Source organism: Anthonomus grandis, chromosome 14 (assembly GCF_022605725.1).
Source record: "Anthonomus grandis grandis chromosome 14, icAntGran1.3, whole genome shotgun sequence".
NCBI lineage: Eukaryota > Metazoa > Arthropoda > Insecta > Coleoptera > Curculionidae > Anthonomus > Anthonomus grandis.
The window spans coordinates 17,260,846-17,279,774 of record NC_065559.1 but is presented as its reverse complement, the minus strand read 5'-3'; the positions used below and the strand labels follow the sequence as shown (position 1 = coordinate 17,279,774).

The 18,929-nt window shown below is 32.5% G+C and overlaps 1 protein-coding gene and 1 long non-coding RNA gene across 2 annotated transcripts in view; both read left to right on the top strand.

Moving 5' to 3' along the window:
* The window catches only part of LOC126744388 (leucine-zipper-like transcriptional regulator 1), a 126,619-nt gene that overhangs the window by 31,695 nt on the left and 75,995 nt on the right, over nucleotides 1-18,929 (top strand). The window contains exon 5 of the mRNA XM_050451771.1: nucleotides 8,453-8,613. Within this exon, the coding sequence (XP_050307728.1) occupies nucleotides 8,453-8,613 (161 nt within the window). The remainder of the gene's footprint in view (nucleotides 1-8,452; nucleotides 8,614-18,929) is intronic.
* Nucleotides 4,941-6,172, top strand: LOC126744394 (uncharacterized). The gene is made up of 3 exons (XR_007663142.1): nucleotides 4,941-5,352; nucleotides 5,411-5,554; nucleotides 5,809-6,172. It is a non-coding gene; the product is annotated as an uncharacterized LOC126744394 (long non-coding RNA).

Sequence of the window (18,929 nt, the reverse complement as noted above, 5' to 3'; positions counted from 1 at the left end):
CAAGAAACTGTCTTATAATTTTTACAACAATGATTTATTTAGGTAAAAGGTTAAACAATGAACATTGACCAGAAATTGCATATTTTTATAATATAGTGTTGTTAATAATTGAAGCCTATTTTGTGTTTTACTACGTGTTATATTTCTTAACATCCTTTTTGTTTATGTGAGAACCAATTTGCCAATTAAAGGTTCTTACAACTGCATGTTGAATAATAAAAAAACGTGGAATCCGTAAAAATCGATATTTATTGAAAACAACAGTACACGAGTGAAGCGCCGCGATAACTAAAAAAAGAAAAACAAAGACGCAAAATAACCGAAAATGCGACTGACGCCGCCTGGTGACGGTGGGCGCTTCTTCGAGAATAGTAAAGATTTAAATAGATTTATTTTTTAGCAAAAACAAATGTGTATTATTTTAACACTCCCACTTATTTTAATCTTTAATCTACAATTGCAAATCTTTACTTTGCAATTTGTAAGTTATTCTCATCTACTAATGCAAGTAGTATCCTTATGGAGTCGTAACGAACCACAGGATCAAACGTTTCTTGATAGTCCACTCCTTTTTCCTGAGTAAATCCGCACGCCACAAGTTGAGCTTTATACCGCACCATGTCACTGTTTTGATTTTCTTTTATCCGAAACACCCATTTATTGTCAATAGCCTCGATATTACTTATGGCATCTTAACAAGTTCCCAAGTGTTGTTTTCCTTCAGTGCGTCCATTTCTTTGCGCATTGTGTGAAGCCACTGCTGTTTGTCACTAAATCTCTGGCTTTATCGTAACACAAAGGTTCTATAGGTGACTCCTTCTTGGCCATAACCCCATAAAATTCTGACCTGCCAATTTTGGCCCTATCTCGCAGCTGTCTGCCATGATCCTCTGGCTCCGCCTGAACATCCTGGAATTGCTCCTCATATTCTGAATAAAATTCTGAGCTGCTTGCAGACTCAGTCAGCTTCACTGCTATTAAAGGGCGGGTCAATCAAAATATTTGAATTGTTCAAGTTTCGATTCTACTCTTCTGGGCATCCCACAACTTATAGTTTGTTGAGTAGCCACCATTCCCGACAAACATCAGTTTTCTGGCTTTTGGGTTTCATTTCTTATGAAATAAAGGAGGAACTGACATATAGGCCGGAAACCCAAACATTTTTAAGTGTTTGGTCTCTTGTTTTCTATGAAACCATTTTTCAAAAGCAGTTGTTTTCAATCTGATCTGATGCTACTCTATTTAAAATATACACAGCAGTATTAACTGCTTCAGGCTAAAATTCCTGAGGTACATTTTTATTTATTATCATGGTCCTGGCACTCTCGCCAATAGTCCTGAGCTCCCTCTCAGACCTACCATTTTGTTGTGGTGTATAAGGGGCATATCGTTCATGATAAATTCCTTCTTTTTTCAAGAGACCTTGGAATTTATTATTCATGTATTCACCCATTTATTCAACCCAACCCATGCCTTGATCTGATCTAAAAACCTTGATTTTATTTTTGGTTTGAGTTTCTACAAGAGCTTTAAACTCTATAAACTTCTCATAAAAGTCTGATTTTGTTTGCAAAAATAAACAGATCTATACCCACTACAGCCATCTTTAAATAAAACAAAATACCTTGAACCACTGAGCGATGGTACACTCATGGGTCCACATACGTCACTATGGATCTCCTCGCCTTGGCTCTTAGGTGAACTTTCGGATTTCCTTTTATGTGATTTTTTTGCTTGCTTCCCAAATTGACACATTTCACCGAAAAACTCACTGCCATCATCAATTTTCAAATCACTCACAATTTTTGATTTCTTTTTAACTGTATTAAGGTTTACATGACCCAACCGATCATGCCATAGCTTCAGGGAGTTGTCACTAGTGCTTAAGGTTAAGTGATACTCGAAAATCCATAATCCACAAATTGTTTTTCCTATGCCCAACACAAGATATTGTACCATTGCTGTCTCGAAATTCACACTGACTCTTGCTTGAATGAAACGTAAAGCCCCTATCTGCCATAGCTCCCACTGAAAACAAACTCATACTGAGCTCTGGAATAAACAATACATTGTTTATGGTTCTGTCAAACCACTGACCGTTAATGCATACTTGTATGTCAATGATTCCTATTTCAGAGGTTTTTATTAGTTTGTCATTTGCAATTCTGACAGACATAGGCTCGTCTATGGCTTGCAAACTTAAAAACCAGCTCTTTTGACTTGTCATATGCAAACTCGCTCCTGAGTCATAAATCTATTCCAAATTTCCAATACCTGAGCTCGCAGAATACATTGAAGAAATGTCACAAACATAAGCACTTGCATTATCGGACCCTTGACTCGAGCCCTGCCCTTTATTTTTGTTGTCAGCCACTCTTTGTCTACATTTACGTTCTCAATGCCCTAACTTCTTACAATAATTGCAAGTAGTCTTTTTCTTGGGGCCTTGAACACTCGTTTTCTTAAATTTACGAGATTCTAGCTTACTTTGCAAAGCCTGGACTTCTAGAGTTAAACGTGAGATTTCTGAGTCATCACTTGACATTCTAGTTTCCTCTTTTAACAATCTTGCAACCAGATTTTTAAAAGTTTCTTCATTCGTACTTACAGAGTCCCATGCTGTCCTAAAAGCATTGTATTTGGGTGTTAGGGTGCTTATAACTTTTGAACAAATTTCACTTGAGGTGATTGTCTCCTTAAGCTGTCTTTTATCTGCCTTACTATTAAGTCAATTGCGGAAAGGTAGTCAGCAATTTTTCTCATTTTCGGCCATTTTACAATCATAAAACCGCTGCCACAAAAGCTCTTTCGATATTTTAGTCTTTTGTTCATGTATTACACGAGCCTGGACCACATTTCAGCAGCATTTTCACAATTAATTAGGTGCTGAATGTGTTCTTGTGTAATCGTACATAACAAAATTACTTGGGCCTTTGAATTGCCGGCATCCCAGGTTATCAGTGGGTTCAGCTCTTGATCCATCCACGATTGAAAGAATATTCTCAGCTTAATACTCTCTCTTAAACAAGATTTTCACACTAAATTTCCATGGTTGAAAATTTGTTCCATCAAATTTTGGGATGCTCCCACTGTCCAATTTAACTGCATTAGCCATCACTCACTACTGTACTGTTTTTGTGTTTTATACGACTCGAACGTAATTGAAACAGCAATATTTTGCACGAAAACACGACTCGAATGTGTATAATTTTCGCATACTATTTTTAAACCCAGTGACCTACAGACACAGGTGGTCTGGGCCCATAATCTGTTGAATAATAAAAAAACGTGGAATCCGTAAAAATTGATATTTATTGAAAATAACAGTATACGAGTGAAGCGCCGCGATGACTAAAAAAGGAAAAACAAAGACGCAAAATAACCGAAATTGCGACTGACGCCGCCTGGTGATGGTGCTTTGACGGTGGGCGCTTCTCCGAAAAAAGTAAAGATTTAAATAGGTTTATTTCTTAGAAAAAACAAATTTGTATTATTTTAACACTGCACTTTAAATAATCACACCAAACTGGATGGCGACCATAATTTAAAAGGTAAGCATGTCTAAAATAATTCATGCCAACCCACCACCAATTAGTATTCTCCTGACTGATAAGCTGGCATTAGCCATATGTTATACCACTTTATTAAAGACGTGCAACATCAGTCAATTTTTTTAAAAAGCAAAAATCTAATAAAAAGTAGTTACAACATGTCTAGGAAGTCCGATGATTACTACAGATGCTATTGACTTGATATTTTATTGCCTTAGAACATTGAAAGGCTAGAATTAGTAAACAACAACTTTGTTTGAGTCCAACATGTGCACAGGGGCAAGAGGGGTGTTTTGTTTACAAACATATTTGCCGATTCTCTGTTGTCAAGTCGACGCAAATTTCCAACGGAGGAAATTTTTAGCTATATTTTAACAACCATTATAACGTTAATTTAACTTATTTGTGTTGTATTTTATAGGAAAATTTAAAATAAAAAGTATAAATACTACAATTAACCTATTTTAAGAATAAATATAATATCCTTAAGCCAAAAAAAACAAAATTATTAACATTATTATCCCTAAAACTGCTTCTAAAAAATTTGAAGCGACAACACCGAAGCTTAAGCGCCTGAGCCATACGCGTAGTGTCATCTGTCAAACGGCTTTTTGTTTATTTTCGGGATTCGTGTATTTTCTTTAATTTTCGGTTTCAAAAGGAAAAAGGCCACATTTTAGTGTTTTTTTAAATTGCTAGGATGGGAAAACTTGTGTCGTTTGTGCCGCATCATGATAAAAAGGTGATTCAAGCCGATCTTTTCACAAGTAAGTACCGATACTTCACAACACATCATAACATCACATCATGGGGTAACCATCATCATAAACGTAGAATAGGGGATCTTATAGATAAACCTAATAAAAACTTGAATGTGAAAGTGTGCGTAAAATACCAAAATATTTATATTTTTAAATCTAAATATTTTTTTGAACATATTCATCTATCAATAGGCTATAAAAAATATAAAACTAGAATTTTGTCCCTGGTTTTATTACAGGATTTTATGTTTTTTTTTGTTGTTTTGGTAGAAAGAAGGCATACCTAATACCCATGTACCTATCTATGTATAGTTATGTTTTTTTAATATAGACATTAGGTAAATAGATGAAATTATTAATTTTTTATTGCCTTTAAAGAATTTTGAAATTTATTTAGATATTGATATCTATGTATAAAGTTAATTTTGTCTTTCCCTAAAATTTGGTCGATAATTTTTTTTTGTTTTATCACATTGCAACTTACAATAATATATATAGTAATTTTCACCACATATTAATTCATTACTGTAATTTTTTTTGTTTTTTGATTAAATATCAAATACTTATCTCATAGATTGCCTAATATATGCCCAAAGGGAACAATGGATTTTATTAATGGAAATCAACACAATTAAACAGAACATATTTGTTTGTTCAGATCACATCCTTAGAAGTGATTTCTTATATAAGGAAGATAATATTATCAGTAGCCAGACTTTATTAAAAAAATGAGCTCTACCTCAAAGGTAATTTTTTTTAAATATATTTTTCTAGTATAAAAAAATCGTCAAAAAAAGGATTAGTGTTACTCATATAAGCTTTATTTATACCTAATACTTATTAAATTAGGTATGTATGTAAAACTATTTTTTTACTAGGATTTCTGATGCACTGGTTAAAAACACAGCAGCCGATAATTCAGTTAATTTACCAAGTGATTTATCCTTCAAAGCTGCAGGGGTAGCTTTCCTAAAGAGTGCAAAAACTTCTTTAGCTTCCAAAATGGTATATAGTACAAACAGTGAAGCTAATATAGACAAGTATGGATAATTAAAATAGATTAATATTCTTGATACACCAAATTTTGTATAATTACAGATCTGATCATTCATCATCAACAATAACTGCATCTGAGATTAATAGTTCTACAGTAACCGTGGGGTCTAGGTCAACAATTACTATTTCTCATCCAAGCCGTTTTTGTTTAACTGCTACACATTCCCTGACTCTGCCAAGGAAAAGGTAAAAATACACTCAAAATAGACTACTAGTTTTATGCCATGTATCATCCTATTCTATATATCTTATTTAAAAGTGATATAGTATTTTATTGTGTTATATTTGTTTAATTAAATGCAATTAATTAAATGTCTGATATTACAAAGATTCTTTATAATAACATACATTTTATTCATCAATTGGACTATTATAATAATTTTTTTTAATTTTTTCTTTTTAATTTTGGTAATACTATATTTTTATGTATATTATTCTAGGGTAAAATCAAAATGATATCCTGAGGACCTAAGCACTGATGATTCCACCGTTTCAAAAGCTAAATCACTTGTTACCAAATTATGGAAAAAAAATAAAGAACAAAAAATTAAAATTCGAAGATTGCAATAAACAAATTTGCCCCAAAGAAATTGAATTAGATGTCTCAATTCATTATTTAAATACTTAAGAAATAATAACATGATTTTCGAAAAAGTCCAACATACTACATATTTTATTTGACTTGTAAAAGTACTTGTTTGTATATTACTACTAATAAACTAATCTAATCTATTGTACATAGTCTTTATTCTTAGGTAAGCTTTGTTTTTTAGTATAAATTAATATGATATAATATTTGGTATTAGGTATTATATAGGTCACTGTTAAATGTCTCAAAACCATTGTACAGGCTAAATACTCATAATAAAAATCTTATAACCTATAAAAAACCTGCAACTCCTTCACAATTTGAACATCCTTGTAGTTTTAACTCTTCCGCTGAATCAATACTGTCCCTTTGAAAAAGTCAGCACCATAGAAGTATATATTATGTGATATAAAGTAAGTGATGTAAAACTGAGTTTTGTCCAATATAATAATAATAAAATTTTGCAAAATGTTAATAATTTGTGTCTTAAAACATGATTTATTAAGAAATCTATAATATTAATAAAATATTTAATTTTCATAAAAATGCTTTGACAAAAATGGTGCCTTTTATTAGGACCTTCCTCTAACGAAGTTCGTTAAAAAAACACATAAATAGCTCATAAATGGTAATATTACTTATACTCAAACTCTATAATAATTAATAAAAATTTATCAGGTAAATATTTGTTGACGACGTCACTAGTAGAGAGTGCTTGTATCAGTGGCAAAAACAATGCGATCGAGCGGCGTTGCGATGCCATTACCGTTTTCTCGTTTTTTCGTACTTTATTTTCATTTATTTAAAGTTAATATTGACTTCAATATAGAGTATTTTATCAAATTTATTTTAAAAAAATGCTTGATATTTTATTAAAGGCGAGCAGTAGTATTGTTTTGAGCCTTCGGAAACAACTGAAAATTTTTATGATATTATAAAGTGATTTTTGCCATTTATCTATAAGCATTTGGCATCATTGCATCAGAGATGTTGCAAGCAAACAAACCTGTCCATAGTTCCACGGCATGCTACTTCTAGCCTTTCAATGTTCTAAGTTTATTGCTTTGTTAACAATTTTTAACTGATAATTAATGAACGAATCGTGTGTCAAAATCCGACTCCGACTCTTCTTGAACTATAGGACTTCCGCATCTTGCGTCACAAATGAAAATGGATGGGAAGCAAAAGTGTGCATTGGTGTCACTTGACTTGTGTAAGGTGTTTGGCACTGAATTACAAAATATTTCTATAAACCTATATTTACATACATTACATTTTTATAATTTCTTTATATAAACCTAAAGAAATTAGATTTTTTGGGTATACGGAACTTACGTTTGGATTGGTTCAAATTACTTAAAAGAAAGGCAACAGCTTGAAAGCATCAACAATATGGACATTGACACGAGAAATGCCGTCTGCGGGTTTCCTCAAGGTTCTATTTTGGGACCTTCCTATTATCCTATTATACCTCTCTTTTTATTGAAGATCAATTCAATAATTAAGCTTCATTTAAAAGGATCTAATAAGCTATATGCAGATGGCACAACTCTTGTCTACTTTGACAAATCATATAAACAAATCCTAAAATACATTTGTCATAACGTAAACATAATATCCAACTGTGAACACAAACAAATCTTTTATGTATATAGGTAATAAAAAGAGCACAAACTCATATGAATAAAATATATTTCAAAAATTTTAGAATATTGACGTAATATAAAATTTCTTGGGCTTATATTAGACGAGCAAATGAATTGGGATGAGCGTATTGATGGTGTCAGAAAAAAGATAGATGGCCCAGTTGGTATTTTTGGTCGACTGTCTCATACAGTTCCCAAATCTCTCCTAAGATCTGTGTATTTTGCGACAGTTGTCGTACCTTCATTATCTTCCTGGCATACGGTGTGAGACATAAAAAACATTTCTTAAGCCAATTCAATACCTACAAAATAAATTAAAAACCTATACTTGCCATTTAGATATAACACTTCAGATCTGTATAATAACTTTAATATATAATCGTTAAAAAGCATTAACACATCACAAGGGTTTCTCATGACATAGCAAAACCTCAAGTTTGCTCACACCAAGGTTCAAGACAATTTATTTTAATGGAGTGGTCATCCACTCAATACAAATTCCCAAGCCGAATTAAATCACTAAACGATAAAAAGTAAATATGTGCATGTTTAGTATGGGCGGTGTGCTCTGGAGTTATTTGTCTTCTTTTTAGATGTAAAGATTGCTTGTATTTTTTTATTAGATTTCTTCAATGTGATATTTGTTCACAGATTATTTTTAGTCTAAATTTTACTTAGATACCCTGAAATGTTTTCTGGGCTTTAATAAAGTTTTATTAAGTTCGACTTCGCTATTAACTGGCCGATAATTGGTACTTTTGCCTTATTTAGCTTTTGAATAAATTGCAAAAAAATTATTTACTTAAAAAATAATGTTTGCTTCGGTAAATAATGCTATATAAATTGTAGATTGATCGTGTTTGGGAGGAAGTCAACCAGAAAGGAGAGTGCCCACCAACTTGTTGCAATTTTCCAGTAGCCGTAGCTAGAGATTCAATGTTTGTTTTTAGTGGACAAAGCGGTGCCCGAATGACGAACTCTTTGTTTCAGTTCAATTTTTTTGATAGATCGTAAGTACGTTTTATTTTTTTTTATGTTAACGCAATATATCTTAGCGTAGCATACTATCGATGTTTTATAAAATTTCATTATCAAAATAATTATAAATACCTTAGAAACGTTACAGTTAATATAATTAGAAAAGAGAAGCAAATTTATTTAAATTTTATTGGTTCCTAAAAATGCATCAAACATGGTCACTAATTTTTATTTATTTTATTCAAGGCTTTATTTTCAATAAGCAACTTGGTTAATTAGCGTCAATTGGGGTAATTGTGGACAATATTTAATGTTTTGACTTGCTAAACGATTTTTGTGCACATCACGCATTATGTTATATATGTAAATTAGCAGTCACATAGCTTTGATAATTACTAGTGGTTTTCTGTAATTACAAGTCACATTAAGATAAAAAAAATATATTCAACATGCTTGTCCGTTTACATTTGCCCCTACTCTTTAGGGGTAATTGTAAACAAGCATCTCTTGACACATTTACTCTACCAGAAAAAAATCTGGGGCAAATGTAAACGAACTATATAAAGTCGCTGGGTAGCAAAATATTTTTTGATATAATTTAAGTCGTATTTACATTTACCCCAAAATAATGTGACCTTAAAGGTTTTGCTTGCAATATAAATGAAAAATCGAGATAAAAGTAAATATTTTCCAACAGTTCTGTTTATTTTAACTAAAACTAAACTATTTTTGAGAACGCTAATAAAAGAAATTTATTCTAAGTATGTAATTATAATAATTATAATATTATAGGTATAAAAAATTAGTTTTGCTCATAAACAGGAACTATTGCTGGAAAGTTGTATAGTATTCTCTCTCCCTTCATTTGAATGCCAGGATCGGGAAGCACACCAATGATTTGATTCAAGGTTATATAACTGACATCAGTTTCAACAATGTTGAAAAGCATTTTTGATGCATCCCAGGATTTAAGACCAGTCACTTCGATTCCCGTTAATTTTTCATCCACAGCTTCAATTAAACACATATATTTAAAAAGAGTAGTCTTTCTCTTTCCACCTTTGAACTGCACAAGAATAAATTTCCCTGTGGACAAGTCTGAACTCTCGACTGTTTTAAGCTCTATATCTTGTTTTTCCGGTTCTGCCCAATCTATTTCATCATCAGTATCACCTAGACTTATTTCTCCATCAGAACTTTCCGACTCTGCAACTGGTTCACTTCTCATTTTTTTCAATTTCGGCTCTAATTTTTTGTTGTCCGTGTTCAGATTAGCCTTTTTTTCCTTTATTTTTCTTCTCTTCTGCTTCTCTTAGTCTTTCCAAGACTTGGTTGGTTGTTAATACCTCTCCATATCTTTGTTGCTTTAATTTCGGTATGACATGTTTTTTCTCTTCAACAATATCTTCACGGCGGCTGAGTGGCAAGAAAATGTTGGTAATTTCTGTCGATTTACTGATAGACGATCACGTCGATGGTTGTGGACTATGGGTAAATGCCACTAATAATTTTTGGTAATCAGTTGACGGTGTAGAAGGCTGCTGTCGGCTTTCAGCAGATGACACTGAATGATGTTGACTACAACATGATGAAGTTGAAGGCATTTGATCGTCGACCGTGGGTAGAAGTGGGTTTGGTTCAGAAATTGCAACAACAGTTGATTTGGAGGATACTGGTTGGATAATAATAGCATCGGATGTTACAGATTTCGGAGCTTTGAGGGCAGCTTCGTATTTGGCCAAGTCTTCTGGTGTAAATTCATTTTGTGGGAATTTGTTTCGATCAACTGGGTATACGCCAGTATTTTTAAATCCAGATATAATATTGCAAGAAACCATAGACTCTTGCCAAGTAATGCCAAGTAATTCGGTAAATTTTTTCTTAGTTACAGTAGAGCTGTAGTTAGTACAACAGTAGAGCTGCTTGATCTAGAAGGTTTTGGGAAGTTCTTAAATCTTTAATGTGAGGTATAAACCCTGTCGTAAACCACTGGAAAAATTGCGGCTCCTCCATCCATCCATTAGTGGAGGCCGCATATAGAGTTCCTGGATAGGCGCTATTAGAAGTCCAATGAGCCTGAACTCCCTTGAATACGATGAGCGGTGGAAGTACTTTTCCATCGGCAGAAACACATCCTAAGACTGTCGTCGACTCTCTTCCAGAGCCTCCAGATATCCGGCACAGGGTCTTTCCTTTCTCTCCAATTGCCCTAATACGATAGGGATCATTATTAAAACCTAACTCGTCAGCATTAAAAATAAAGCTTCCTTTATCATCTAAATTATTTTCATCAATGATTCTTTTCAGGTCAAAAAAATGGTAGACGATCTCAGGTTTTCTAGCATCCTTCCGCAGTTTTTGCAAATGTTCCGATTTCTTAAGAGACAGTTCAGGATGTCTTCTCATGAATGAGTAGTACCAGTCTTCTCCCGGTACTCCATTTTTAAATGGTGTTCTTAAACCTTTTGCATTAACATACTCTTCAACCAGTTGTCTAAGTTCTGCTTTGTCACATGGTAGACCCATCTGAGATGGGTCAACGTGCCAATAAACATTTCACTATTTTATTTTCGATATCTGAGGATAAAACTTGGGAACGTCCACCCTTTGACACATTTAATGGAGTCTTTCTTCCTCCTATCCTTTGGTAAATAACTGATCTGGGAACACCATAGAACGTTTCTGCTTGACGATACGTTTTATTTTTATTTTGGACATCTGTAACGGCATTTGCAACATCTTCAGTTGTATAAGAAGGTGCTTTTTTTTTCCTTACATAAGTACGAGGCATCTTTACACTGCAACAAGACAAAGAAATTACTCATTTTACATAAATTATCGGCGAGACACTAATTTTATTATGTTTACAATTACCCCAAAAGTGTGTATACATTTCCCCCAAGAACAAATTTATTAGGGGGAAATGTAAACACTGAATTATTTTAGTGATTATAAAATTTGTCGACAGACATTTAGGCGTAAAATAGACACAATAGTATAACAAACAATGTCCAAATGAAATATCTAACTTACCTCGATGATTTGCATTCGAAAACTTCAGTGCCGAAATTCAACATAAAACCACCAAACACATCAAATTGTATCAGCCAACTAATGCAAGAAGAGCACAAATAGGAGTAAAATTTTGAGGGAAACCGAGTTCGCCCGACGTCGGCACGACTCGAATAGTGAGCTTCGCGCCAAATTTGAAATCTAAATGTTGTTGTGTTTCTTATTTTAGATGTGTCTACAATTACCCCAGTTTACATTTACCCCAATTGACCCTATAGGAAAAAGGGTGAAGTTACACTGCGACCTATAAGATCTATTGTGTGCCCTTTTCTAATTGCTGCTTGATGTTAGCTTCAAGTCAAAGTATTTCGTACAATCCTATTGCTTTGATAAAGGCTAGTAATTAGTTAGGCTTTAGGGGATGATTCCTTCTAAAACTTCATAGCTGCCAAGTATAGCCAAATGTATTAAGGCTCGGAATTTTGGAAAATTATGTATTCGATTACTCACTTCGTTTTTTTTTTTGAATATTTGAATTATTCACTATTCGAATATTCATACAAATATTCGAATATTCGAGTATTTAAATACTCAAATATTTGAATACTTGAGTATTCAAATTATCGAATATGCGAATATTCGAGTATTCAAATATTCGAATATTTGTTGAAATAAATAAATTTTTTTGCAAAAACTCGATATTTGAATATTCGAATATTTAAATATTCGAATAAACCGAGTTTGATTCTAAGAGTTTAAAACCATTTATATTTAGATTCTTTGAAAATACACTAAACTTCTTATAATAATTTCTCAACCTCGTGTCCAGTTTTCAGTTCAGTTCCAGTTATTATGTATAAAGGATGCTAAGGTATTTTATAAAATATAAGAATAGTTAACTTTTTACTAAAATTTACGAGGTACAAAAAAACAAAAACTACATTAAAAAACTTTTTTTTATTCATAACATAGAAACCGAAACAAGTAAGGTACTTATATACTTATACAGGGTGATTCATTAATATTGCACGAAAATGAAATGCCGGTTTTTTTGGGTTAAATTATGACGAAAAGTTCCTATAAACATATGTCCGAAAGTGCTTCGTTTCCGAGATACAGGGTGTTCAAATTTTCTTAAAAAATCGATTTTTTATTAATATCTAAGAAATGCCTTTGCTGTTTGCAATGTCATTCACACCATTTCTGGATATCTTAATGATGTATCTTTTTGACATATGACAGTTGATTTGTTATTCCAGGGACGTGCCCACGGGGTAAGCGGGTTAGGTTTTTTGTACAAAAAATAGCACCTAGTAGATTTTTTGAACCTCCTGTACATTTTTTGGATGACGCAACTAAAGATGGAATTGTTTCAACTCTTGGGTGTTTTTCGTATCTCCCTCCGTTTTCGATAAAAAAATTAAGAATTGCTTTTTTGCATCCCTCTGTAAAAATACAAGTAAATGCTTTTAAATCACGCGAAAGCAAAGAAATAATTTTCTTCCTAAAATGTAATACTTACCTATTCATAGTGTCGAATATCAAGTACAGCATTAACAACTGCTGATCTAAAAAATACTGCGGAATGTTGAAATTGTAAATACGTATTAAACAAAATTTAGTAAATACTATTATCGTTTTAGTTTTTGTCGCATTCTTTTCGTTGCTTTGAAAATGCAATAAATAAAATACCAGTTCATTTAACATTACTAGGTGTGGCTCAGTGATAAGGTGTTGTTTTTTTCCTGTCAAGTAGACAATTTCCTCATTTTTGTCTAAAATGGAGTACACTTATAGTGAAATGTGCGATATGCACTTTGTGTATGGTCTTGCTAATGGTAATTCACAAGCAGCGAGGCGTATTTACGCGGACAAATACCCTAACCGAGTACTTCCTCATAGTCAAATGTTTACTCGCCTCCATCAACGTCTCAGAGAAAGTGGAAGTTTTAAAAAACTTACAGTCGACAATGGACGACCCCGCACAGTTGCAACCGCAGAAGCTGAAGAAGCAGTGCTCCACGAAATCGAGGATAATCCTTCAACGAGTACAAGACAGATTGCTGCCACTTTAAACATTAGTCAGCCAACAGTGTTTAGAATACTGAAAAATCAGCTTTTATACCCGTATCACATCCAGCGGGTACAAGCACTTTTGCCAGACGACTATCCTCATAGAGTGGCTTTCTGTCGATGGTTACAACAAAACATTGTAGAAAATCCTCCTTTTTTATCAAAAATACTTTTCACGGACGAAGCTAATTTCTCCAGGAATTCGATAATGAATTTCCATAATAATCACATTTGGGCAGATGAAAATCCACATGGAATAAGTGAAAGTCGCCATCAACACCAATTTTCACTGAATGTTTGGGTTGGAATCATTGAAGACCACTTAATTGGTCCTTTCTTTTTGCAACAAAGGTTAAGTGGAGAAGTGTATCGGCGTTTTCTTCAAGAGGAGTTGCCAACACTATTAGAAAACGTCCCGCTTGACTTAAGGTACCAAATGTTTTTCATGCATGATGGCGCTCCGGCGCATTTCAGCTTAATTGCTCGACAGTATTTAGATAGATTATATCCCAATCGTTGGATAGGTCGTGGAGGTATACAACCCTGCCCTGCGCGATCTCCCGATCTAAATCCAATAGACTTTTTCCTCTGGGGCCACCTCAAGCAATTAGTTTATACCACCCCCATCGAAAATGTTGAAGAATTAAGAAAACGTATTATTGCAAATTGCGATATTATTCGAAACACGCCAGGGATCTTTGAACGTGTTCGCCAGTCAATGCGTCGCAGGACAGACGCATGCATTGCAGTTGGAGGAACTCATTTTGAACAACTCTTATAGCGTACGTTTCTTAGTCCATAGCTTTTCATTACCTTCATCAATTTACTAATGTTTATTCTAAGAATTTAATTAATGTACCTAAGTTTAATTAAAACTATTTTTCAACAGGTAGTACAGTTAATGTCATGTCAAAATTCCAAATTACCGTATTTACTATTCTTCACCCTGTAAATCGATAAGTAGGCATTTTATTATGTTTATTCAAGTTTTTTCAAACGTTTGCATTAAACTAATTTTTTTATCGAAAACGGAGGGAGATACGAAAAACACCCAAGAGTTGAAACAATTCCATCTTTAGTTGCGTCATCCAAAAAATGTACAGGAGGTTCAAAAAATCTACTAGGTGCTATTTTTTGTACAAAAAACCTAACCCGCTTACCCCGTGGGCACGTCCCTGGAATAACAAATCAACTGTCATATGTCAAAAAGATACATCATTAAGATATCCAGAAATGGTGTGAATGACATTGCAAACAGCAAAGGCATTTCTTAGATATTAATAAAAAATCGATTTTTTAAGAAAATTTGAACACCCTGTATCTCGGAAACGAAGCACTTTCGGACATATGTTTATAGGAACTTCTCGTCATAATTTAACCCAAAAAAAACGGCATTTCATTTTCGTGCAATATTAATGAATCACCCTGTATACAATAGTTACTTACAAAAAAAAAAAAAAAACTTCTGTTAAACTTGAAAAAAAATGACTCTTACTTACTAACTAAAGAAGAGGATTCAAAATTCAAAATAATAAAATGAAAGAAATATATTTTTACAAATTAGCGCTAAGAAAACATAATTTTTTGACATTATCACCCTTTAAGCACGATCTTTTTAATCTTCACGATCAGTGACTATGTTTCCAGCACTTGAAAAACACCTTTCCGAAGGTACTGAAGTAGCCGGAATACAAAGGTATTTTTTTGCGTATTTGGCTAGCCTTCGATATTTGTTTTCATTATTTTTCCACCACTGAAGTGGACACATATTTTTAGGTAAAATAGGTTCAGCAAAATATGAATCTACCTCATCAAAGCTGATTGATGGTTCATTGGGAAACAAAATATCCAAGGCAGTCTTTTTTGGAGTAGGTTGGTAATCTTGGTTATTAAATGGTTCATTACCTGATTCCAATAAATTTTTAAGGCAACGCATTTTTAGCAACGGAAACATTTACGCAAATTTCCTTAAATCTGTTTTCAAACTCCCTTTTTAGCATTTTTTTAATATTTCTTAAAAACGCAGAATCATCTACCCCTATCTTTGAAATAAAGTTTTCTAGAAGTGATTTTAAAACTGGCATAAGAATAGAAAGGGTCGGTTGGGATTCAGCTGAAAGTAATGTGGTAACCAACTCAAAAGGTTCCAATACAGAAGCTAAATTTTCCAATATGTCCCATTCATCTTCATTTAAAATCAACGAGATGGCTTGATTTTTTGGTGTTACAGCCCGGTCAGAAATTACATTCACTAATGCAGCTCGTTGTTCCAAAATTCGCTTTATCATAAAATACGTCGAATTCCAAAATGAACAGGCAAATGTAACTGAGATTGCATATTAGTTAATGCACTTGACGCTAAGTTTGAATGCTTAAAATGAGCTAATGAAATATTGCTACATTTTATTATTGTAGGCTTAATGACAGAATCCTTCAAAACCTTATTTAAAGCTAACTGCAGTGAATGGGCATAATAGCATACTGAGTCAAACGGAAATTCTTTTGTTGCGGAAATGATGTTTGCCGCGTTATCATGCACAATTGCAATACATTTATGTTTTATACCCCAATTATCTAAAAGACTTTCTAGCTTATTATATAAATTTATTCCTGTGTGTCGCTCTTCCATAACCTCTGTTGTTAGATTGGAAGACATATGTTCCCAAATATTGTTAATATAATGAGCAGTTAGAGAGATGTAAGATTCGTTCGCTCTGGAACTCCAGTTGTCAGTAGTTACAGCAATATAGCAAGCGTCTGCTAATTTTGTAATAAGTTTTTGTTTTTCTATGTCATAAAGAGCATTAACCCGAAGTTGAATGGTTTTTGCTACTGGTACTTTATATGTTGGGATAATGTAGGACAGTAGATTTTTAAACCCATCGTTTTCTACAAATGATATTGGTAAAGTGTCCACACTAATCATTTTTGTTATAAGTTGAGTAATTCTTTCTTCTTTTTGCTTTGTTTCATGTATAGAGGAAAACACTTCATTAATCTTAGGCTGGATTGAGTTTGAAGAGTAGGAACTAGAACTCTGCTGAGAATCGAATGGCTCTGTGTTTCCTTCAGATAGATCACTTCTATCTACATCCAAATCCAAAACAGTTAAATTTTCATCTCGCAGGCTTGAATGTGTTGTAGATGATGTCTCGCTATAAGGAAATGTTATGTCTTACTTAGGTATACAGGGTGTTTCGCTATGAGTTTACGCCTACCATAATTGGGACACCCTGTATTACTATTTTTTAAAAAATATATGTGTCTAGGGAAATTTCAAGGGGGCTCTTTTTATCTAAAATATTTTCAAGATCGCCACTGTCGCTTATATTAGAAGTAGTAGACCTCTACTTGCTTATTTTATATGGAACACCCTGTGTAACATTTTTAAATTCTACGTGTAAATCTAAACGTAATTTATAAATAAAATGTATTTATTATATGCTATTATTTTATTTAGTCTACTAGCTGTACCTAAGTTTAATTGTTTTTAAGATATTTTAATACTATAATTACAAAATGACGTTTGTCAACCATAAAAAATTCGTTTAATAATTTTTTCCTATATGATTCTTTATTCCTTTATTAATTATTTGATTTTTGATAGACAAAGGTTGACTTTAATAGAATTTTTATAGTATTAGACAAATATCTATAGAACTAAAAAATCAAATATCTTAAAAACAGTTGCATTTATATATGTATGTATACTAATGTATAGGGCATTTTATATAAAAATCCAAAAATATATTTTTCACGCAAAAATGGCAAAAAAACAGGGTGTGCCATTTAAAATAAGCAAATAGTTAGATAGAGCTCTACTTCTGATATAAGCGACAGTGGCGCGGCGCCCACCTTAAAAATTTTTTAGATGGAGAGAGCATCCTTAAAAACCCTTTATAGAAATTTTTAAAAAAGTAATAACACAGGATAAGGTACATTACCTACCCCAAATTGCAACCGCGTAAACTCATCGTGAAACACCCTGTATACAGGATGTAAATAGGTTAATTAGCATCTTAAATAAGTAAAAAGCAAAGGCATTTTAAATGTACATATTATGTAGTTAGAATATGCTGTGTACTTAATGAACTTTGGAAATTAATAATTATAAAAATATATACAGGATGTGGGTATCACCGGAATCTGCAACGATTAGTTTTTTGCTTAAAAATTATGTTTTACAATCATAATAAAATCGTATTTTTTTCTCTAAGGTAGCCTTAATTATATAAAGAAAGATTATCCTTATTTGAATTTTTATAGTACCTATCTGACTGAATTCTACAGGGTGTTTGCGAAAGACCTACAAAAATTAATTTCACAAAATTGCCAAAAGTAAATTTTTTAAATGGCAGCAGCAGCACCCTATTTTTATTATTTAATTATGCAAAATAATAATTTTATATAAAATTTTTGTATGAGTACAAAAATGTTACTATACTAAAGTTACTTTTTCTTCATAAAAATTCAAACTTTACTTCAATAGACATTCTTAATGGGAAAATTACGAATTTATTATGGTTAACAAAGGTAATTTGTTTAATAAAAATTTAAATATCGAAAAAACATCTTAAAGCTGAACAACAAAAATTTCAAAAACACGCTTCATTGCACTAAAACTAAAAAGTATAAAATAATTTTTAGGCATATAGTTAGATAAATATTTTGTAGTCATTACTCATTACCATTAATATTTTTTTTATAAATAGACAGCGAAAAAAAGCCTGCCGAATTTTTGTCATTACAAATATTGAAGGAACGGCTTACACTTTTTTGACTTATTATTTTATTAAAATATTTATTAATGCAATAAATAGAATATTAAGCCGTACTGAATTTTACAATTTTATAGTTTTTAGTGCGGCGCGAATCGATTTTTTTCCAGTCGCCTTCCGTCCAGCTTTTTTAATATACTAATTACAGTAATACTAATTACTAATACATTTTAGTGGTCAAACCACTCAAATCGAGCAAGAGATACTTACATAATGATTTGTGAATGATGCTTATTTTTTAAGTGATTCCATAAATTGCTTGTTCCTGTCTTGTTCTCGACATTATACAAACAAAATTTGCATTCAACGCGATCATCCGTTCTATTAAAATATTGCCAAATTTTGCTTCTCGAACTCATATTGACTTACTACTAGACTTCCTGTTAATTAAGTCAATTAATTTAAAATTAACCCTTATACAGCACTTAATCGTTCGCTTTTATACACAACCAGATTCAAATACAACTAGTACAACTACGCCATCC